Source organism: Bos taurus, chromosome 24, assembly GCF_002263795.3.
Source record: "Bos taurus isolate L1 Dominette 01449 registration number 42190680 breed Hereford chromosome 24, ARS-UCD2.0, whole genome shotgun sequence".
NCBI classification, from domain to species: Eukaryota; Metazoa; Chordata; class Mammalia; order Artiodactyla; family Bovidae; genus Bos; species Bos taurus.
Window position 1 is genome coordinate 41,610,002 of NC_037351.1, and position 24,183 is coordinate 41,634,184.

General features: G+C 42.4%; 1 protein-coding gene across 3 annotated transcripts in view; it reads left to right on the forward strand.

Annotated features, from left to right (window-relative positions):
- Positions 1-24,183, forward strand: part of RALBP1 (ralA binding protein 1) — a 40,292-nt gene that overhangs the window by 10,329 nt on the left and 5,780 nt on the right. For 2 of the 3 annotated variants that reach the window (XM_002697745.7, XM_005224303.5), the window contains exons 2-7: positions 11,466-11,762; positions 13,085-13,543; positions 16,883-17,232; positions 18,613-18,774; positions 19,766-19,897; positions 23,914-24,021. In XM_002697745.7, coding sequence (XP_002697791.1) covers positions 11,519-11,762; positions 13,085-13,543; positions 16,883-17,232; positions 18,613-18,774; positions 19,766-19,897; positions 23,914-24,021 — 1,455 coding nt within the window. In that variant the 5' untranslated portion in view covers positions 11,466-11,518. Of the gene's footprint in view, positions 1-8,816; positions 8,976-11,465; positions 11,763-13,084; positions 13,544-16,882; positions 17,233-18,612; positions 18,775-19,765; positions 19,898-23,913; positions 24,022-24,183 lie in introns of all 3 variants that reach the window. The other variant, XM_059881050.1, reaches the window with a different exon arrangement.

Genomic DNA, 24,183 nt, shown 5'->3' on the forward strand with positions numbered 1-24,183 from the left:
GTTTATGGCAGTTATTAATTTTATTGGTTCTCTTTGGCATCTTTGACCAGTGGGAGCATCTTCTAGATGACTTCTGAGTCCTTTTGTCTTGATTCCAAGCATCTTTCATTTCTCTTATGACTTGATATTTCAGCCTCATACATATCTTATGTATTTGACCTGGTGTCAGCCTAACGGAAATGTTTAATAGTATGTTAAATTGTATTGTTAGGCTCACACAACTAAATATGTATTTATGTCTTAGCAACTTTGAATTCAGTTCAGTTGCTCAGTTGCGTCCAACTCTTTGAGACCCCGTGGACTGCAGCACACCAGGCTTCCCTGTCCATTGCCAACTCCCGGAGCTTGCTCAAACTCATGTTCATCAAGTTGATGATGCCATCCAACCATCTCATCCTCTGTCATCCCCTTCTCCTCCTGCCTTCCAACTTTCCCAGCATCAGCATCTTTTCCATTGAGTTAGTTCTTCACATCAAGTGGCCAAAGTATTGGAGCTTCAACTTCAGCAGCAGTCCTTTCAGTAAATATTCAGGGTTGATTTCCTTTAAGATTGACTTGTTTGATCTCCTTGCAGTTCAAGGGACTCTCAAAAGTCTTCTCCAATACCACAGTTTAAAAGCATCAATTCTTTGACACTCAGCTTTCTTTGTAATTCAACTCTCACATCCATATATAACTACTGGAAAACCATAGCTTTGACTAGACAGACCTTTGCCTTTTCTAAATTCAGGTTGAACATCTGGAAGATCATGGTCCATGTACTGTTGAGGCCTGGCTTGGAGAATTTTGAGCATTACTTTGGTGTGAGATGAATGCAATTGTGTGGTAATTTGAACATTTCTTTGGCATTGCCTTTCTTGGGATTGGAATGAAAACTGACCTTTTCCAGTCCTGTGGCCACTGCTGAGTTTTCCAAATTTGCTGACATATTGAATGCAGCACTTTAACAGAATTGCCTTTTAGGATTTGAAATAGCTCAAGTGGGATTGCATCACCTCCACTAGCTTTGTTCCTAGTGATGCTTACTAAGGCCCACTTGACAGGCAACTTAGTAGCCATTTGAAAAAAATAATACACATAAGCTGAAAGAGAAAATCATTTTTATCTTAAAAAATTAGTGGTTTCTGTGTGTCCATTAAACACTGCAGCTTATGATACTTTGCAATCAGATTGAACATCACCACCCTTATTTCTTGTTCCATGTTGATTTTTTAAAAACCCCTATAAAGCCCTGCTGTATGAAGGTATGCTGTTGAAGGGGATGTGCACAGTCAAGTGTTGAAAGCCACCTTCTTTTCTGGTAGCTGTGCAGTGTCTGACAGGTGTCGAGTAGCACTGTGCTTCCCTCAGTTTGAGCTACCTCAGACTCGTGGAGTTTGCTCACAGTGCCCTGGGTCCCTCTGCACACTGTCGGGGAACAGTGGACTAGATGCTTTTACCCACTGTCTATTGTAACCGATAGTGTGCATTTTAAAAATTATTAAATGAGGTTTATTGGGCTCCCCTGTTTCCAAGCCAAGTTCTGATTTAAGATTTGCTTGAGACTAGATCATGTGATTATATGAGATGTGGCAGGAAAGATACCACCTGTCTCCCACCTGTTACTTTAAAAATGTGCTGTTTTATTGTTACATTCCAAGTGATATTTATTAAGTTTTTTAAATTTTAATTTTTATTGCAGTATAGTTCCTTTACAGTGTTGTGTTTCTGCCGTACAGCAAAGTGCATTGGCTGTATGTATACACATACCCCTCTTTTTTGGATTTCCTTCCCACTTAGGTCACAGGGTGTTTTTATAAGAAAACTTTTTTTGGTCCTTGGTGTTTGTGACTGCTTATGATATAGCACTTCGGATTTTGTGTAAAGGCAGTGGACTTTTCTCTCCATACTTACTATACATACATGCCCTTTGATTTGGACAGCTGTGTGCAGAACTGAACTGTGTCTTCCCCAGCCTTTCAGCCCAGGCAGAGGTGGAATTATTTCTGGCTGCTAGATACTGTATGTTCTGGCTGCTCATTTCCTGACACCTGGAGTTCTGAACCTCAGAGTTTTTATGTTCACCTAAATAATGGACATGGTCTGTGCTTTGCAGATTTCTGTTTCATCCAGAGGTTGATTTTATATTGCATTATATCAGTTGCCTAAAATGTGAATTTTTCTGTTTTCTTGTTAATAATCATGTAATAGTAATTGTCAGCCTTAAAAAGACATTCATATGTTCGTGTTCATTATCATGAACTTTGGAATTTCACATCTTTTAAACTGATTTTGATAACATGTATCTTAGAGATGTCTCATTATCTATCTGTTTACTTTTGGCTGTGCTGGTCTTCATTGCTGTTCATGGACTTCCTGTAGTTGCAGCAGATGGGGGCTGCCTGCCAGTGGTGCCTAGGCTTCTCGTTGCGGTGGCTTCTCTTCTTGCGGAGCACAGGTCGCGGCTCCCGGGCTCTGAGCGCAGGCTCAGGAGTTACGGCACGTGGGCTTAGTTGCTCTGCAGCATGTTGAGTCTTCCGGGTCAGGGATCGAACCCGTGTCCCCTGCATTGGACCCTGGACTACCAGGGAAGCCCTCTTAGGCATATTTTAATCAACGACACTGAGAATGTTGAGAAGCTGAGTGGAAAACATAAATCACGGTGTCATTCAGTGAATTTCTCTATGGCATATGGGGCACTAATTAAAAGTGTTTTGGCTAAGCCCCTGGGGGTTGGGGAGAAATTAAAATAAAGATTAAATTTAATGATATATAAGATGACTGCAGAAAAGAAACAGTAACTCGAGTAAAATGTCTGTTAAAGTACTTGTTGTTTAGTCACTCAGTCGTGCCCGATTGTTTGCGACCCCGCCAGGCTCATCTGTCCTCACAGACCTGAACAAAAGTTGGGAGTTTTGAAAGGACCAATTAGGTAACAACCCAGAGGGCTGACAGTTGGTCTGTGGGGGTGTGCGTGCTTCTGCACCTGTGGATACTGCCGTGCGTCACAGGCACAGGCTGTGAACCTCGCGCGTGTTAGTGTGGCCGGGACTTCGCTGTGGATGATAGGAAACTCCCTAAGCCTCATCTGCTTCGTCTGAAGGATTATTTGCCTCATCTCAGCTCGTAAACTTGGTTTTCTTTTTTTTTCTTGAATAGTAATGTTCATGTCTGAAGAGAAATCCTTTGATGAGTCGAGTTCCTTATGGCCTATAAAATTTTGTGTAAGTGAAAAGTGTGGTTACTGGGCCTCAGCGGTTTGTAGAATAGCCTGATTGACGCAGAGTGCCTGCCTTCTTTCTGGGAATCTGGGACTTCAGTACACGCTCCGCAGAGAACGCCGCTGTGACCGGGCTCCTCGGGGACCTTGGGCTGACGGAGGAGCAGGCAGAAACCCCTGGCGCTTCATATGTGTCCCTGTGTCTCCCCTGCCAGTGGGCCCTTGGGAGCATACGCCTGGTTCCTCTGGACTCGGCCCCTTGTCCTTGGCTTTTTTTGCTCTGTATCCTTTCTGTGTAATAAGTCTCAGCCTGAGCATGACTGTGTGCTTACTGATGTGAGTCCTCCTAGCGAATCGCCGACCCTGGGGTGGCCTTGGGGACCCCAGCCCAGTGTCAAGACTCAGGCAAAATGCTGGTCCCCACCTTGTCCCCACCCCCCGCCTCCCGCCTCCCGAGTTTTATAGCTGAAGCTTTCCTTTCAGCTATTTCTTTTGGTGTTTTTTCCTTTACCTAAGTAATACCCTTAAACTACTGTTTTTGAAGATGGCAGTTTTGAATGTCCTTTGTTATCTGGGTGTTAGGTGGATGAGGATTTGGGTCTCTGAGACCCTCCCCGGGTTCGCTGCCCCCAGCCCTCCAGCATAGTCATGCCCTGCACAGTGCTTGGTTCCATCAGTCAGCATCCATCGTTTTCACTGTGGTTATTACAGAAGCACTGTGTAATCCTGAGCCAGGCAGAGGACTACGGTTTCATTTTCCCATCTACCTTTTTTCTTAAAGTTAACGGTCGTCACTTACTGTTATTTGCTTTTTACTCTGTTTTTATGACAGATTTGTTCCCAAAGCTCCCGTCTTGTTCTTCTTTTCTGCACAGGCAGATGTGTTGGAACCCTTCTTCCCCTGGGTCACAGGGACTGTGTCACCAGCTGGCCACAGGCCTGCTTTTCCTGGGTTCCTTGCTGCCCATCAGGTCGCATCTCAGGTTGTCAAGTCTCTTGGGCAAGTGTACAGGGAATACAGTCCTTGCTGCTGTGTGTCTGAAGTATCTTTATTCTACCTGTACACTCAGGTGGTTGTTGAAACTGGTTTTCTTATTAGAATTTTGAATATGTTTGTTTATCGTCTGTAAATTTCCATGGTCCTATTGGCAAATCGATTGTGATCTTTTGTAATTTGCTTGTCCTGTTCTGCCCACTAGGAGTCCTTCAGGATCATCTCTCTGTCCCTTGCGCCCTGAGACCTCATAGTGTGCTCTGATGGGTCTCTGCATGTATGGTGTTGGGTGCTTAGTGGCCCCTTATGAGCTGGATGCTCTTTAATCCTGAGAAAATTTGAAGAACAAGAATGTATTTTACATGGACACGTGCTTATGAAGTTGGCCATCCCTAGACAGTAGGTTATGGGGAGGTCAGTGCTCAGTATGTTCTAACGAGCCAGTATCTGGATTCCCTTGTAGAGATGTAGGTTAGAGACTTTTAACTTACAGACTATTTTTAAAAACCATAAAAATAAGGAAAAGCTGCTTCCAGTGACTTTTAGGCTGTGTTTAATAAAAATCCATTTATAAATACTGGATTTGTTTAACTTGTGAACTAGTTAAGTAAGCTGTTGGTTTTTTGGAAGAGGCCCTTGTCTGTGTAGATATTATCAAGTTTAATGAATCATTGGAGTTATTTTCAAAACCTCATTTCAGGAGACTTAAGTTTAGCAGTCGGTCTTTCTTGCTGATACTGCTTTGTCCTTTGGCATGGTTGAGTGGCTCCTCTTACATGTGCTGATTAACACTGGTACATGAGCAGAAGAGACTGTTGGGAACAGTGTATATCCTGGTTCTTTAGAGGAGTGAAGTTTTTTAAGTCTTTATTAAGTTTGAGTCTGATTTTGTGAAACTTATTTTTGGCTTTACCCCAGTTAAAGCTGCCATAACTGTTCTTTTTACATGAAATATTTAATTTCAAAGGTATAATTTGGGGGATTCTAAAGTAAAATTCTAGATGTATGGAAATACTTTTAATAGTTTTTGTTAGTTATTACAGAAGTCACATTTTTTTACTAAATTCTCTCTGGAGAGAGATTTTTCCCAGATAGCCATAGGCTTTCATTTGGGAAAGACTGGAAATAGACATTCCTATTGCAGTGATTTTGGGTGTGGGGGGCTGGGACGGGATGTCAACCATTAGGGTGAGAGTAGCAATATTTGAGGAGAGTTCATATTTTTAATGGCTCATGATCATCTCTGCATAGCATCCGTGGTTTTTTCCCTATCTGTGAGATTTTATTGAGGTGTAATTTATATTCAGTGATAGGCACAGTTTAATGGTTTTTTTTTTTTTTTTGTGACCCCATGGGTAGATCTAGAGGGCATTTTGCTAAGTGAGATAAGTCAGACAGAGAAAAACAGATACCATATGATCTCACTTATGTGTAGAATCTGAAAAATAAGACAAAATGTAAATAGACTCATAGATACAGAGAACAAATATGTGGTTGCCAGAAGGGAAGGAGGTGGAGAGTTGAATAGATGAAGGGGATCAGGAGGTACGAACCCCCAGTTATTAAAAGAAAAGCCTCGGAATGTGACGTTCAGCGTAAGGAATGTGGAATAATGTTAAATAACTTTGTGTGGGGACAGGTGGTTACTAGGCTCACAACTGGTCATCGTTTCAAAATGGACCTAAGCGTCAAAGCACCAGTACCCTGAAACTAACACAATGGTGTGTGTCTGTGGTATTTCATTAAGATGTGTTTCAGCAAATGTGTGTGTGTGTGTGTGTGTAGCCCACGTGCCTGTCAGGACATAGAACACAGCCATCAACCTGGAGAGTTCTCTCTAGCTGCTCTGTACTCTGGCCCTGCCTCTTCCCCAAACCCCAGGACCCCAGTTCTAGATTCTCCCGATGGAGATGAGCTTGCCTCTTCCAGAACTTCGTATAAATAGTCATACACTATGTAATCTTGGGTGTCTGCAGTGCTATCTTGAAGTTCATCTGTTTTGTTGTATGGATGACTAGTTTGTTCATTTCAAAAAATGCTAGTATTCCATTGTGTGAATATATTTCCGCTTGTTTATCCAGGCTTGTTAATGGCAATGTGTTTCTGTTTTTTATCTGTTATGAATACAGTTACTCTGATCATGTGAATATGTGTGAATATGTTTCCATTTCTCTGGGGTAAATACTCAGGAGTGGAATTGCTGGGTCATATGGTAAGAGTTTAACTAGATACTGCCAAATAGTAATACTTTTCCAAAGTGGTTAAATGTTACATTCCCACCAGCAGTGTATTAAATTTCTAGTGCCACACATCCTCACCAGCGTTAGGAATTAGAGTTCTGTTTGCACTTCAGCCATTCTGGATGGTGTCTGTTGATAGCTCACCGTGGTTTTAGTTTCCATTTCTTTGATGTTTGGTGATGTGGAGGTTTTTCATGGGCTTATTGCCCATAGATTTTCTTTTGTAAATTGTGTGCTTGATTTTGCCCAGTTTTGTTTTGGATTGTCTGTTGTTGAACTGTAGAAGTTCTGTGTATATCCTGGGTTTAAGTCTTTTGTGAGACACACGTACACACACACACACTGTAAGTGTGTTCTCCACGTCTTGGCCTTGACTCTTAATTTTCTTCTTACTGTCTTTTGATGAGTGAAAATTTTTGCTTTTGATAAAAAGTCTAGTTTGTGGACTTTTAATTCAGTAGTTAATTGCTTTCTGTTCCTGTCTGGGAAATTCTTCCTCCAAGGGCTCACAAATGTGTTTCATGGAGAAGTTTTAAGTTGTTAGCAGAGAAGTTTTGTGTCTGTAGTTTGTCATGCACACTTTGTGGTGATGCGATGGAGGGCTGACCTTCTCTCCTCCCCACATGGTCACTCTGCGCCACTTGCTGAAGACTTTCCTTGCCCCATGAATTCCTTTGGAACCTTTGTTGACAGGCAGTTGACTGCGTGTATACGAGCCTCTGCGAAGTTTCTGTTTTGTTCACTAACCTGTCCACCCTTGCTCCAGTACCATACTGTCATGGTTACGTCTCTGGTGGAGTAGACCATGGAGTAGACTCTGTTGTGTGTCTACTGGATGGAGTAGACTGCGTTTTCTGAGGTTTTCTGTCTGGAAGGACCGCCCCCTTCTGGTCCTTCAGCTGAGAGGGCTGGCTTTTGTCATCGCTGGTGTTTCTGGCATGTTTTGCTGCAAGTCTGCGATGCAGAGGCAGAAAGCACCCTCCGGGATCAGTGTTGGTCCTCTTATCTCGAGGCCCCGTCCTGTCTGCCTTCTTTGCCTGTCAGTATGCGGTCTTTTTCTTAGCTGTGCTGACATCTTTCTTAAATGTTGAAAAGTTTACATCACTTCTCCTCTTGCCTCAGAAGTAGGAATTTCTTTTTTTTTTCCCCCCTCACCTTTGGCTGTTTATGCTGAAAGTCACTGTGGACCCTCCAAGGCCTGTCTCTCTGCCCACTTACTCAGGATGCTGAGGTGTGTGTGTGGCTCCCTGAGCTCAGGACCATTCCTGCACCTCCGTTCCGGCCTCGCTCCATCCTGTGCGCCGGCAGCCGCTCCTCCCAGCCATGCGAGGCTGAGTCAGGGCAGGAGCTGTTCCTCTGGAGTGGTTTTCGCAAGATCATCTCTTCAGGGTGTCAGGAACAGGACTCTTCCTTGTCAGTCCAGTGTGCAGATTGCAGAGTGGGGGGCGGTCCAGACCCACCTGCGTTCTGTGATTCGTGGTCCTGCCCTCATGCTTTGCAGCCCCAGCGTTGTCGCTTCTGGACTTGAACTTGATGATGACCTCCTCAGCTCGGCACCAGCTAGCTTTCAGTTCAGAACCATCTTGTCTTTCCATGTCTTTTCTGTTGCTTCTTCATGAATCTGCTCCCATCAGACCCATCTTCTTGCTGTTCTCATAACAAACCCCACGTTTCTGCTTGTGTCATTAATATGCTGCTCCTCCTGGCATAAGTGTGCTCTCGTGTGTGTGTGTGTGTGTGTGTGTGTGTACTTGTGTACACAGAGGGCACTTTGGTAGAAAGAATGTGTGTTTCCATCAGGCACATCCCAGTTTTACCTCTTGCTGTGTGGCGTAGGATACGTTACTTCACTTCTCTGAGCCTTAGTTGTACAGTTTGTAAACCTGGAAAAACACTTTTCTCACAGGACGTGTCAGGTTGATGTGAAAGTTCCTGAAGCCACAGAACTCAAATGAAATGTGGGTTTCCTTTCTTTGTTTCTGTAATTAAAAGTTGAGGCTGAGGGCAAGTCATTTCTCCTCATCTTTGTGTCATCAGCGGGACACAGCGTGTTGAGAACATGGAGAGACTTGTTAGTGGGTTTAGTTGGTTAAGGAAACGTCTGACTACTTCCCGTGCAGCCTGTGCTGTGTTAAATGTTGGGCTTGCGAATTACTGGTAAGGATGGCCCCATGCACAGGTCCTTAAGGCCCAGTGCAGCATCCAGGTGTGCTCCGTGATTCTGTAGCTCCGGAGGCGGGCACAGCTTAGCCTGGGCCGCGTGAGGCGTGAGTGGGGATTCCTGGAGAAAGGGGTGCTGGTAATTGATCCTTTTTTTAACAGCTTTATTTAGGTGTAATTTGCATACCATAAGATTTCACCCACTTAAAATGTCAATTTACAGTTTGTAACCATCACCACAATCCAAATCGAGACTGTTCCCGTCACTCCAGAAAGATTCCTTGTGCCCATCTGCAGGCCTGATATGGAAAGATGAGTATGGCTGAGCAGGACTCCTGGGAGGAAGGCGGGTCCCAGCGCGGAGGAGACAGAGAGCAGGGAGGTGTGTGGCCCGGGTCGGGGCGAGCTGTGCTCCTTCCCTCACCCGTGTTTTTATTCTCTGCTCTTCACACCTCAGTTTCCCCACCTGTGATGTATAACCGATAGGCTGGTGGCATCTTAGCTCCCTTTAAACTCTCATCCCTTCAGTTAAGAGAAGAATGTATTTTAAAAAAACACCAGCCGTCAGAACCCATGAAGTAAAACCAGAGAATCAGAGTGACAGTGATGCTTACAGTTCCTTTGATGAAATTTCTCACTTAATGTTTTTCCTGCTTAGGCAAGTAGTAAGGTATACTGTACTGGTAGGAAACTGATGAAATGTAAAAAAGTGAAAAGACCACTTATAACCTTATAATTCAGAGATAATTGTTACTAAAGTTCCCTTGTTCTTACATTTTTTGTGTGCTTATATATTTAAAACTTGATACTGTGCTGTAAATTGCTTTCCTCAGACTATTAAATATTGTCAAAAACAATTTTTATGAGACTAAAAAAACATGGCCTGTTCATTTGAAAAACGTGATAATAGCAGTACAAGTGATAGATGGGCATGGTAAGGCTCAAAATAAAAAAAAAACTTTCTCTCCCTCCTCTTTTACAACTTCGGAGACATAACAATGGTTTACTATGTCAGAGATGGCTTGTGTGTGACTTTACATTCCATTATTTGGATCAAGCCTAATTTAACGTGTCTTTTATTGATAGCCATTTAGATTTTGCTGTCTTCGCTTGCACAGTGCTAAAATGATTATTTTCATGTGCACATCTTTGAATGCTTGTAAAAGGATGTCTGAAGGATAAGTTCCTAAAAAGAGGAATTCTTAGATCAAAGAGAGCACATTTAAAATTTTGATAGATTTTGCCAGTTGCTTTTCAGAAAAGACTGTGCTGGTTTATACTTCAGCTGTTGGTGGATATTCTCACTTAGTGAATATTCACACCCTTACCAGCACTTAGTATGCTGGTATATTATAGACCCTTTTTTGTTCTTTGCCAGTCTGATGTTATAAAAATTCTAACTTACTGTCTTATGTTCTTAAAATTGCAATTGTACTTGAATGGTATTTTCATATGGATATTAGTCATTTTCCTGTGAACTGCTTCACATTCTTGCTATGTTTAAATTCTCATTGATTTGTGAGAACTCTGCTTTTTAGAAAAGTTCGCTATCATAATTTACACATTTTTTTTCACCTTTGGTTGTCTTTTGACTTTGTTTATGGTCAGATTTATCAGTTACACTTGTGTTTGTGTGTTTTTAAAATTTCAGAATCACCTTAAGTCAGTGCAAAGAGAAGTGATTCTGGTAGTTTTTCAGGTGAATATTATAAAAACATTAAAGAGGAGTAAGAACTAACACAATTCGCTTTTGAACATGGTACTTAAACTGTGTACCGTTGTCTTATGAAGAAGAAAAATGTGAACAGATATTGAACTTTTCTTACATTTGTACTTTTTTATTATTTCTTTAAAAAATTTTATTATTGAAATATAGCTGGATTACAAAGTTGTGTTAATTATTGCTGTCCGGCACCGTGACTCAGTTATACACATACGTACACATACATATATTCTTTTTCCTATTTTCCGTTCTGGTTTCTCACATGATATTGAGCACGGTTCCCTGAGCTGCACAGTAGAACCTTGTTATTTATCCACGTTTGTCCTTTGTAGTGTCCATTCTAGCAAAACTGTTTTGTGTATAGTTTGCTGCTGCTGCTAAGTCGCTTCAGTCGTGTCCGACTCTGTGCGACCCCATTGACGGAAGCCCACCAGGCTCCCCCGTCCCTGGGATTCTCCAGGCAAGAACACCGGAGTGGGTTGCCATTTCCTTCTCCAATGCATGAAAGTGAAAAGTGAAAGGGAAGTCGCTCAGTTGTGTCCGACTCTTAGCGACCCCATGGACTACAGCCTACCAGGCTCCTCCATCCATGGGATTTTCCAGGCAAGAGTACTGGAGTGGGGTGCCATTGCCTTAGGAATGAGCAAATGAGGTTCTTCCTTTGTTAGCTGTATGAACACATGGCTTGTCTAATGCGGTATGTAACTGCAGCTAATGACCTGTACCTGTGTGAATCACTGCATCTGTCACTGTTCTGTAGATTTCACTAATGATACTAAACTATTCATGTGTAGTTATATAAAGAGTCTTCTTGTTATTCATGGTTGTTTGGTCATAACCTAAGAAAAAGTTTTCTGTTGGATAGCAATCAAAATGAAACCCCTTACAGAGTGGTGGGCTCTTTTTAGGAGAAACCCTGTGTCCTGCCTTGATGTCCTATGTCCTTCCATTTGGTTAATTTTCCCCACACTTGAAGATCCAGTGCTTTCAGCTTTTTGAGAACTGACGTGCATGTGTGAGGCACGAATCAATTCAAGATGACAAAACCAGCGATAGTTCTCGAGGGGGGAGTTTGCCAAGCTGTGCGTCTGTCTGCTGCCCCTGGGCATTGGTGGCCACCAGGTGACCGTGATGCTGTGTCTCCCGCAGGTGTGATGGGTAGGTGACCAAGAAGCCCTCCTCGCTGTCATCAGGGAGGCAGCATGACCGAGTGCTTCCTGCCCCCCACCAGCAGCCCCAGTGAGCACCGCAGGGTGGAGCATGGCAGCGGGCTCACCCGCACCCCCAGCTCTGAGGAGATAAGCCCCACCAAATTTCCCGGGCTGTACCGCACGGGCGAGCCCTCACCCCCCCACGACAGCCTCCACGAGCCTCCCGACGTAGTGTCTGACGATGAGAAGGACCATGGGAAGAAGAAAGGAAAGTTCAAGAAAAAGGAAAAAAGGAGTAAGTGCCGTTTCCTCTGTGCTGTGGCTTTATTCTAGATAAATTTCTGCTCTACTCACATGTACCTGCCATCCTATATCCAGGGACTCCTGTTTTATATTTTCTTTTCAGGGTCTCAGTTTTTGTATTTTAGGGTCTTACTATCACAAGTAAAAATACTGAATTTCCAGAAGTGGTAAAGTTGTCTGGTGGAGGTTTCTTAAGTTGGTTTTTTAAAATAATGTATGAAAAATAAATGTTGAAATTTTGTGCTTATGGAGTCTTACTGTCTTGATGAGGTTGTAGGCCAGTTGGGGCACATGGTAAAAGATAGTGTATTTGTTTTCTTAAGCAGATGCCACGACACACCCATATGGGATTCCTGTTCTGTAGGGAGGATGATAGCTTTTTATTATTGGGTTGGCCGAAAAGTTCAGGTTTTCCTGTAAGATGTTACAGAAAAACTCAAATGAACTTTTTGGCCACCCAATATCATGCTCTTCTTTTGCTATTCTGGTTGGTGTGGAGTTCGTGGTATTTTAACCAGAAGGAAATTTATGCAATACCTTTAATCTCTATTTTAAAATCTCTATTATTAATTTCTATTTTAGCTTGTAAGATATTTGGCTAAAGAAAAGAACAGGAGAGTTTTAGATGTTTAAAAAAACCCCAAAAAACAAGGAAGCCCAACTAGGACAGCTCTGATATTGAGTAGCTGTTAATGTGAAACCCAGGCTTTCTGACTCAGGGGCGTGGCCGACGACGCTGAAGGTTAGGGCTTTCCTGGTCGGTCCTCCCCAGAGGAGGCTCCATCCCTGCTGCTGGCCCCAGAGGGAACTTCCAGCCAGAGACCCGGGAGCCAGGTGCAGTGGATAGGAAAAGAGCACCTACATAGTCCTGCATCTCCAATTGTGGCTGGAGACGGCTTCAGATTCCAGGAACCAAATAGGAAAACCTAAGCTGAGAGAAGTGTAGGTTAGAGGATGTTCTTCTGACTGTGAAGGAATGTTGTGTGTGATGGTGGGATTCTTTCCAAATAAGTTGAAATAATGATTATTTTCAGTAATTTGGTTTGTAAAAGTTTCTCTTGCATACATGTATAGAATAAAACCAGTTGCAAGGGTAACTAGCTCTGGGCATGTTGCCCTCTTGTGGTTGAGAGATGTCACAGCAACACCTTTCAGCCGAGATGAGTGGCCGGGAGAACAGGAGGGCTGGGCCACAGGTGGAAAGATAGGTCGCCAAGGCCAGGTGACTCTTCTTTGGACCTGTTTTAAACATAGAAAATGGACAGTGTAACATTCAGCAGACTGTGACTCACGCTTCCTGCGTTTCTTTGGCAGCTGAGGGCTATGCTGCCTTTCAGGAAGATAGTTCGGGGGATGAAGCCGAAAGTCCTTCCAAAATGAAGAGGTCCAAGGGGATCCATGTCTTCAAGAAGCCCAGCTTTTCTAAAAAGAAAGAGAAGGATTTTAAAATAAAAGAGAAACCCAAAGAGGAAAAACATAAGGAAGAAAAGCACAAAGAGGAGAAGCATAAAGAGAAGAAGTCAAAAGACTTGACAGCAGCTGACGTGGTTAAACAGTGGAAGGAGAAGAAGAAGAAGAAGAAGCCGATTCAGGAGCCAGAGGTGCCTCAGCTGGACGTCCCGAGCCTCAGGCCCATCTTCGGGATCCCGCTGGCTGACGCGGTGGAGAGGACCATGATGTACGACGGCGTGCGGCTGCCCGCAGTCTTCCGGGAGTGTGTGGACTACGTGGAGAAGCACGGCATGAAGTGCGAGGGCATCTACAGGGTGTCAGGTGAGGGCCGCGCTGCTCGCTACTGGTCGGCTTGCCTCTGTGTTTCAAAGGAAGGAGCAGAGTGCTTATGAGCAAGGTTGTGACACGGGTCCTAAGCCTCATTCATGTCCTTGGTCCTTCCCGGTGAACGAAGGCCCCCACACTGTGTCCGTGTGTGTGTGTGTGTGCGCGCGCGCATGCACGCTGCCTTTTTTACTCGATCCCCACACCCCCATTAGGAGGGCTCACCGTGGGTTCATTTTGTAGTGCCTGGTGCGTGTGGGCAGCACCCCTCACCTGGGCGCCCCCGAGAGGTTGGGTGTCGGGAGGAGGTCAGCGGGGAGGGAAGGTGTCTGGTGTCTGCGTCCAGGATGTGTCTTGGCCACGAGACACAGTGCTGACGCTGTCATGTGAGTTTTTCCTCAGTCCAGCTGAGGGATGGGCTGTTCTTGCTAAGTGTTTAGACCTCAGGGGTGGATTCCTCTAGGTCAGGTGTGGCTCTGACATATGCTAGTGAAGTCTAGGTTCCATTTTCCTATATTCCGTGTGTGTGAAAACTAACATCTCATACTTGGCAGGAGTGTGATTCCTATTGGGTGTCTAAAGTCAAACAAGACACCTGTGGTCCAAAACTGAGACTCTGTTCTTACAAAGCGGTGTGGCTTTGGTGTTGGTGCAGGATGCAAGTCCTACCTGTGCGATGCAGTCATCACCTTCCTATGACTGAGGCTGTAACATGTGTCGTTGCTCATGCATGTTCATGATGAGTTAGATCAGAAACATTTAGAATAAAGAGACTAGATTTAGTTTTTCTAAATCTAGTCATCACCTTCCTGTGACTGAGGCTGTAACATGCATTGTTGCTCATGCATGTTCATGATGAGTTAGATCAAAAACATTTAGAATAGAGAGACTAGATTTAGTTTTTCTATTTAATTGGTTCATGCACATTTCTTGAAGGTAGATTTGATATGAAGGTAGATTTGATATGCCCTTTCTTTGTTAAGAAAGGGCAGGCATGTTTGATAACTGGGGAGACCTTTACGTAGCCCACAGATAACATGTCATTTAAGAGTGTTTTGGCTAATATGCTGCTATTTTATAGAAAATAAGAAAATGAATTAGGCACTGAATTTTAACTTACAACTTCTTAGTTACATAAAATAAACACATTTAACTGAATGTAAAACTTGCCTTTTAAGAAAAATTAGATGGATTTTTAAAGATCTACACAGTACTAACATAGCTGCTTCTCGCTTATGATTTTGATAGGCATGAGGAAATTTCATTTTAGGTGAAAGCTTCTCTGAAGGTTCCTACAGCGTTGTTCAGAGGATTCTTTGAACTTTGTCCTGATTTTTTATGTTTGTATTCTTTTGGAGCTGGAGGTGTGGGATGTCTTCTCTATTCGACACTGAGCTGCTCCCCTGGTCCTTGGCGCCTTGGAGAACGAGCACCTGCTTTGATCAGTTCTGTATTTATTTGTGAGGCTCTGGCAGAACACTGCATTCAGCATTCTGGACTGCAGAACCGTGCCTGTGACTTTTCTTTTCGAATGCTAGTAGTAGCGCTTTTTCATGGAGAACTTTGATTCACACTTATTCATGTCCAAGTTCTAGTTTTAAAACTAATCTATTGTCATCTGCTCTTTCTGTACCTGGGACTTCGAAGTGTTCAGTTTTTAAAAGGAAAGCATTTTGGTAACAATTTCTGAGTAACAGACTAAACACATATTCTAATTGTTCACTTGTGCCATTTTCTGGGCAGGCACTGCTGGGGCAAAATTATGTATCTACAAGGTGTTCATGAGAGAGAGAGGAGGGTGTCAGGAATTTCAATTAAAGTTATCACTCACCATATTTTATTCAGAAAAGTAAGAAAATAGGAATTATTTTCTAACTTTTCCACCTCAAAATGAAGATTATAGCAAAATAAAATCTATATTATTATTTTCCTATTTGGAATTGCTGGTTTTATTTTGTCAGTGCTGGATTAAGTTATTGATTTATTGTGATGCCATTAAAAGGTTTTGTAATGTTTACCATTACAATGTCAGCCTCAGTTCGTGGCTTGTTTTTAATAACTGGCCTAAAGTTTTTTTGTAATTGAAGTATAGTTGATGTACAGTGTTAAGTTTCAGAGATACGGCACAGTGATTCAGTGTTTTTAAAGATTATACTCCGTTTATAGCTGCTGTGAAATGCTGGCCGTATTCCCTGTGCTGCACTGTGGAGTGTATTTATTTTGCGCATTTAGTTTGTGCCTCTTAGTTCCCTACCTCTAATTTAGCCCTCACACTTCCTCTCTCCTCTGGTGACCACTAACTTGTTCTCTGTGTCTGAGTCTGTTTCTTTTTTGTTACATTCACTGCTTTATTTGTTTAGATTCCATAAAGGAAGTCCTTGTCTTTCTCTGACTTAGTTCATGTAGCTTAACACCCTCAGGTTGAGCCATGCTGTTGCCAGCGGCAGGATTTCATTCTTGTTTACAGCCGAGTGGTGTTCTGTGTGTGTGGCGTCACACCTTGGCCTGAAGTTTCTAGTGTTGAAGACAGCGGAAGCTACTTTGTGCTCTCATGAGCGAGCAGTCAGTGTCACTGAATTCTGTCTTAAATGCAGACTGGAGTCAAGACTTACATACTTAGTGTCTTAAAAACATTTATGTGTGTTTCTTTCTGACCAGTAAGAAAAGCAAAACAATTTGATTTTAGTAACCCAGGTTTCACTTTTTTTTTGGTTCTAGCCCTGTTTCAGATTAAGAAAACATGTAAAGAATTTAAATGTAGAAATTAGATATTAGGTATTATTAGAAATTAGGTATTTATTGGGGAATAATTTTCAGACAGTTTATTTAGATGGTGCGCTCACCTTTTCCATTTGATACAATTTTTATTTATAAAAAAAGTACTCACCCACACCTTTTTGCAGCGTGCTTGTGTGTACTGAGTTGTATTTTATATTGTCAGTCTTGTGACTGGTTAGAAAAAGCAGTTGGCCACTCATGTAGAGGAAGGCTTATTCTCGAATTGTAGTTTAACTTTTGCCTACGTAATCTTTAAAAACATATTTTCCCTGAATCGATTGGCATATTTGCTTAATGTTTCTGTGTTTGCTGTGATATTTGTTCTGAATATTGTTTTTCCATTATCATTTAGTGTTTGGCTAAATTTGTCCTCAGAGTGTAGCTTTCTCTCTTATTTACGGAGGAATTGTGTGAACGATATGCAGATAAACAATTAACGTGCAGGTTGGCTCTTTTCCCATCTCCCCCAGGGGTGATGATGGGCATGCTGGGGAAGAAAGCTGTGTGTTTGATTTTTTTCTTAACACTTCTTTTTGTTCTGAATTTGAATGTTCTCAGGAATTAAATCCAAGGTGGATGAGCTGAAAGCAGCCTACGACAGAGAGGAATCTCCAAACTTGGAAGAGTATGAACCGAACACGGTGGCCAGTTTGCTGAAGCAGTACCTGCGGGACCTGCCTGAGAACCTGCTGACCAAGGAGCTCCTGCCTCGCTTCGAGGAGGCGTGTGGCCGGAGCTCGGAGGCTGAGAAGGTGCAGGAGTTCCAGCGCCTGTTGGAAGACCTGCCCGAGTGCAGCCGCCTTCTCATCTCCTGGCTCATCGTGCACATGGACCATGTTATTGCCAAGGAACTGGAAACGAAAATGAACATCCAGAACATTTCCATAGTGCTCAGCCCCACTGTGCAGGTACACAGCCTTCCCGGCACACATGTGGGCCCTTGGGGTTGGGGCGAGGGTGCTTCCCATTGCCGAGTCATACCAAGCAGTGTGCCAGGGACAGTGGGCAAGGGCTTGGCCTGAGTGTGGATGGTGTTGACGTGAAAGCTGGTGAGCAGGTTGGCCTTTGAGCTGTGCCTGTGGAATATGAGTATTGTCCAGGTTTGGGTGTAGGGTCTGTAAGCAGCTCCTGATGACAGTGACCTGTCCTTAGTGGAGGAGGAGCCAGGGTACCTGCAGTCCCAGTTCATCCGCAGAATTTTGAAGATTTCAGTTACTCCATCAAATAGCATTACTGCTCAATCATGTCACATAGACATTCAGACTCAGGCCCAAGGGGGCCTAACATTATTCATTTGGTCAGGGACTTAACCTGAAGAATTCAGTCATGAAGATTATATAAAGTATTGTATAGAATCTTAACCTGGGGAGGCATTTCAAGGAGGTGGGTGGTGATTCTTTATAACGTAAATTCCTGGTCTTCGCTTCCTGCTACTCACTTGGTGCTGGCATAGAATGTGTGAGTTCCTTTATTGGAGTTACTGATATTTCACTCTGGCCAGAAACAGAGGGCAGAACAATGAGAGGGGTTATAGTTTTTGTTTTAAGCCCTCTTGGTGAATACACCAGGTCACTTGTTGGTCACTGTTATAGCACACTGCTACGTATAACAGTGTATTTTCTTTCACTGAAGATTCCTTCATTGCTCATTGCTTATAGCTTGGAAACAAGATGTTCCTTAAATTTCCTGTTAGTTAAGTTTTCAGAATTTGGTAAATATTACATTGTTACTTAGCATTTCTATAATAGGGATGATGGTGTCACAGAAAATGCAGGTGTGTTGTCAGAGTAAGTTTTAGATAGGAAACAGTTTCTTTTATCAGCTATTTAGCCACCTAACATCCTGATGTCTTAGCTCCTCCATCCTGAGCTTTGGAGTTTCCTGGAAGGTGTTTGTCCCTGGAGTGGGGATGCCCATGCTCAGCCCACCTCTGTAGCCACAGGCTCCCCTGTTTCTCAGTTGATCCGTCGCGTGTGTTAGAATGCCTCATAGTAACTGGAAAATAAAGAACATAGGATTTAAAAACTCAGTTAATGCTCTAGGGCTAAAACAGAATAAATCAATGATAATCAGCCTCTGCGTCCCTTTCTTGGCTTTTCCCCCAGTCCCTCATAGTGCTGAGTCTACCACTTAACCTGTACTTTATCATTCTCTTCTTTAAATTGGCCATTAAGTAGCGAAGCATGTCTTGTGACTCCTGAAGATTAAAGAAGGTACTTAGGCAACAGACACAAATGAAATGAAACGATGATTTTAATATTTTTCTTGCAAATCCTTTTTTTTTTTAGATTAGCAATCGTGTTCTGTATGTGTTTTTCACACATGTGCAAGAGCTCTTTGGAAATGTGACACTGAAGCAAGTGACGAAGCCCCTGCGATGGTCTAACATGGCCACAATGCCCACACTGCCTGAGACCCAGGAGAGCATCAAGGAGGAGATACGGAGACAGGTGTGTGCGCACCGCCCTCCGGCCCCCGAGCCACCCTCACGCGGACCCTGTGGGAGACTGGGGTGCTGACGCCCATGAGTCCTGGTCCTTGAGCACTTCCTGTGTGTATGTAGCTTTCGGGCACTCTCTTCATGGCACACCAAGGCCAGAACTTCCCTTGTGGTGCTGATTCATGCTCATTAAGTCAGGATATCATGGTACACAGAGCACAGGTTTGGAAATCAAAAGACCTGGCTTGAAATTCTTGCTCTGCTCCTGACTGACTGAATTAGGCACATTGCTTAACCTCCTTAAGACTTGGGGATTGCCTTTAAAAGTGAGTCCTCTCCTAGGTTTGATCTGAAGATGACCTTAAATGAAATAATGTGTTAAAAAATGTTCAGCAAGGTGCCAGGTATGTTGTAAGCAGTCCAAAAATGTTGCCTTATCTGAACAAGGCTGCTTTTATTGGCCTTACTTTACAGATGAGAATAATGAAAGTTGGTAGAGGTAAATCTGTGTCACCTGGTTTATTACCAAGTTTTACAACGAGGATTTAACCCCAGATCCTGTGCTTTCCCACTGTCCTTCTGAAATAGCGCTGGTCAGTTGTGTGTGCTTGGCAAGCCCAGTAAGAAACTCAAGACTAAGACATTTACTTCCATTTGATTATTATTGCATCTTTTGTTTGCATGTAACACATCAGATCCCTGCTTGCTTTTCTTCCCTGTCATTTCCAAGTTCCTGTTTCTTAGTAGTTGATATTCTTGGGGGAAGGGATATGAATTGACTGCTGGGAACCAATGTGTGCCGATGGATTAGAACCTAGTGCTCAGGCAGAAAAACTAAGGAGGATTTTTCAGTCATAGCCTTGAAAACACAATCTGTGCCATTATGTCATTTCTTTAACGATAACCGAAAAGTAGTCGATTTTGCATCTTTAGAAATGGCATGTGGCTTTAAGATGATAAGACGTGAAATCCTATTCAGTGTGTGGTGTATTACTTTCTAGGAGTTTCTTTTGAATTGTTTACATCGAGATCTACAGGGCGGGATAAAGGATTTATCGAAAGAGGAGAGATTATGGGAAGTACAAAGAATTCTGACAGCCCTCAAGAGAAAACTGAGAGAAGCTAAAAGACAAGTGAGTAAATTTATTATTTTGGTATATCATGTTTATGATGAAATGTAAAAAGAATGCACTAAAATCTTTTATATACCATTTTAAGTTATTTTTTTTAAGTATGACAACAAATCCCTTCTGAAGGGAAGTTCCCTGATGGGAGATTTGTTCACATGTTTCCAGTTCTTGATTATTGATCCTTCAGCTTGGTATCAGGGAAGTGCTGCCTTTAATTTAGGAAGTTGAGTTTTTGAATTACACTGTTTGACTAAAAGATGTCAGTTTTGTTGTTTCTGGCTTGGTTGGACTTGTAAACAGGTTTCCAGGGTGAGAAGCAGTGCAGTGGTGATACATTTCAAAGGCTGCGGGGGAATTGGAGGCCTTATACATGGAGGTACTGAAGTCAGGAGGGGTTTTCTTTTCCTGGAAACAGGCAGGTGACAGGTTCTGCTGGATGAGCTCGGGGTTTGCAAGCCCGACTGTCGGTCTCCCTCTGGCTCAGTGTGTTGCTTGGCGCTGGGACTCTGTGAGTGTCCCGGCCAGTCTGAGGTTGAGGTCCCACATCTCTGGGCCCCTCTTAACACCTATGTGCACATTCAATATCAGGGTCCAAGAGCACTTCCAAGGGACACAAGTTGACATTCGTCTGACTGGGACCACGTGGTCCGTGGTGGTCACAGTTGTGGTTCTGCTGAGAGTCCAGACAGTGCAGTACTCTGGCTCGAGGGCTGGTGGTATGCGTGGACGTGGCGGTGGCTTTGTCAGAGAGGAGGCAGCGACGAGATGTCTGCCCTGAGCTCTAGGACCTGCAGATGCCCTCTGTGCATTTTCCTTTCTCCTCTGCTTACCAGGTTATCTTTTGCTTACAATGCCTGTTTTTAATTAGTCCCTCATGATTTGGCCTGGAATCAGGTTTTAGTGACAGACCAACCAGGCCTCGTGTGGTCATTGTCCACCGTGTGGTGTCACCCATTAGCCTTTAACACAGGGTCTTGACCCCTGTGGGTGCGGCTTCCTTTCTCGCTTCTGCATCCCTCTTGGATAAAGGAACTGTGACGTAACAAACCAGAGCCAGGACAGAATGGGATGGCTTACCTCTGCTTTACTAATTTCTTGAAGCTGTCTTCATGTCTGCTTATTAATTCACAGAATGCTCCAAAGGTTCTATCAAGTTGATTTCAACTTTGAGAAATAAATGACTTTTAAAGATTCATTATATTAACAGACTAAAAATAAGAAAAATGATAAGATCATATCAGAAGATGCAGAAAAAGTGTGTAGCAAAATTTGACATTTATTTCTTAATAAAAACTCTATCTTTTCAGCCTGATAAAGAGCATTTACAGAAAAAAAGTCTTGTGATTTACATTGTACTTCATGGTAAAAGTCTGAATGTTTTCTTCTGGGATTGATTGGGTATACAAGCAAGGATTTTTGCTTTTACTGCTTCTGTTCAACATTGTACTGGAGGTGTTTTAGCCAGTGCAGCAAAACAAGAAAAAGAAGGCATATGGATTGGAGAGAAATTAGTCTTTATATACAAATCATGTGATTGTCTCTGTATAAAATCTTAAGAAATCTATACAAAATTGAATATGTGAGTTTAGCAATGCTGTAACATACAAGATCAGATACACACGTCTGTTGTATTCCGTATGTTTGCAATGAACTATTGGATAGTGCACCTAAAAAAAGACATAAATAAATTAGAAATATGTTTTTATCACAATATTGTTAAAATGTTAGGTTTTCCCAAGTTCATCTGTGGATTCCATTCCAGTCAAAATTTAAACAGGTGATTTTGGGTAGAAATTAGTAAGCTTTTCTAAAATCTCTGTGAAAAAAAAATTTATGTGGAAATAAATGACCCAGCCTCCCAGTCTATTCCTCCCCCATGCTCCCATTTGCTTGGCAACCACAGGTCTGTTCTCTGTGTCTGAGTCTTTTGCTGTTTCATAAATAAGTTCGAGTCATTTTAGATTCCACATATAAGGGGACTGACTTTGCTTAGTATGATCATTTCTAGTTGCATCTGTGTTGGCGCAAATGGCGTTATTGCTTTTAAATGGCTGAATAGTGTTCCATTGTATGTGTTTATATATAGATATATGTATATATATTTTCTTTATTCATTTGTCAATGGACATTTAGGTTGTTTGCATGTCTTGGCTATTGTGCATAGTGTTGCTGTGAACATTAGGGGTGCAACTATCTTTTTGAATTATAGTTTTATCTGGATATAGGCCCAGGAATGGGCTTACTGGATTGTATGACAACTCTATTTTTTGGTATTTTGAGGAACCTCCATACTGTTTTCCATAGTGGCTGCACCAACTTAAATTCCCACCAACAGTATAAGAAGTTTCCCTTTTCTCCACACCCTCTCCAGCATTTATTATTTGTAGACTTTTTAATGATGGCCATGCTAACCAGTGTGAGGTGATACCTCATTGTAGTTTTGACTTGGATTTCGCTAATAATTAGCAATGATGATTTCATCTTTTCATTTGCTTGTTGGCCATCTGTATGTGTTCTTTGGAGAAATGTCTATTTGGGTCTTTTGCCCATTTTTTGATTCGTTTTTTTTTTAATTTTTATTATTGAGTTGTATGAGCTGTTTGAGTGATTTCTTAAATAGGATACAAAAATTCATGAACTGTAAAAGAAAAATTTGGTAAACTATATTTTATCAAAATATACTCTTCAAAAGACACTGTTAGAAAGATGAACATGCAGACCAGAGACTGTGACATATTTGCAAAAAACAGACACTTGATAAAGTTCTTGAACTAGAATATATTAAAAATTCTTTAGACTTAATAAGACAAACCAATTTTTTTAAATTGTATTTTTTTAGGGCAGTTTTAGGTTGACAGCCAAACTGAGGGAAAGGTACAGAGAATTCATACTCCTTTACTCCCTATGCTTAGCCTCAGTCATTATTAATATCCCCCACCAGAGTGTACGATTATTATAATAAAAATTCAGTTTTAAAAAGGCAAAAGTTTAAACAGCACTTTACTGAAGTTCTTTACCAAAGATTATATGTGCATGATAAAGAAGCACGTGTGAAGGTTGTTCATCAGTGAGGAAGTGCAGATCGCAGTCACAATGAGGAGCCACTGCGCACCAGCCAGGATGACTAGTATCAAAAGTACCAAGTGTTGACAGGGACGTAGAGCGGCTGGAGCTCTGCTTTACTGATCTTGACTGTTTCAGTCATTTTGGAAAACAGTTTGGCAGTTTCTTTCAGAGTTAAGCATCAGGTTATCATCTGGCCCAGCAATCCCACTCCTAAGTGTTTATCTAGCAGAAGAAGGCATGTTCCCTCCCAGAGTAGATACTTAGTGGTTTTTACAGGTCTTATTAGTAGCTCAAAAGTAGAAAGGACTGAAATGCCCACCAGCTGGTGAACAGATAAACAAACTGGGGTACATTCATATCCTTGCATGTTACTCAGCAAACTACTGATATAACATAGATCAGTTGTGAAATTTAACGTGCCAGGAAAAAGACTGCTTACTGATTAATTCAGTTTATATGAAACATAAAAGAAGGTGAGACCAGAGCAATGGAAAGCAGGTTAGTGGTTTCCAGCGGCAACAGGTGGCGGAGGAGCCCAAGGGGACTTTGTGGTGTTGGAGACGTTTGGTGTTGTGGTAGACAGTGGCTACTTGACTTGACAATGGCTACTTGCCGTTGGTACTATCGGCAAAACCAACTAACTGTAGGGTTAAAGTAGACCCCCTCCAAACAGGAAGGATCATGGAAGACAGTTTATATGGGAAGGTTCCAGAAATGCTGAGCACGTTAGCTAGAACTGAACATTTTCCTCCAGTACATCCACAGCGTGAGATCCACACGTTACTGTCAAAGCCCATTTATCAGATGCCCCATCCAGAGGTTCTGCTGGCTGTGCCACTCTTAGTGTTTCCGTTCCAGAAGCTGAGGAGGAAATTTCAGGAATGGGGACAGTGTAAGTTTATTGACTGTGTTACAGTGGGCTGAGCAGTGCTTCCATTTCTCTTATTGAACAGGAATGTGAAACCAAGATTGCCCAAGAAATAGCCAGTCTTTCAAAAGAGGATGTTTCCAAAGAAGAAATGAATGAAAACGAGGAAGTCATAAATATTCTTCTTGCCCAGGTAAGTGTACCTCTTCTATTTTGCAAGATCTTTAAAAAAAAAATATATACATATATATATTTAAGGTATAAACATGATCTGATGCACCTCCACCCAGTGAAATGATTGCTACAGTCAGTTACCCTCTCATAGTACCTTCTGTGATGCGAGCACCTGAAAGAC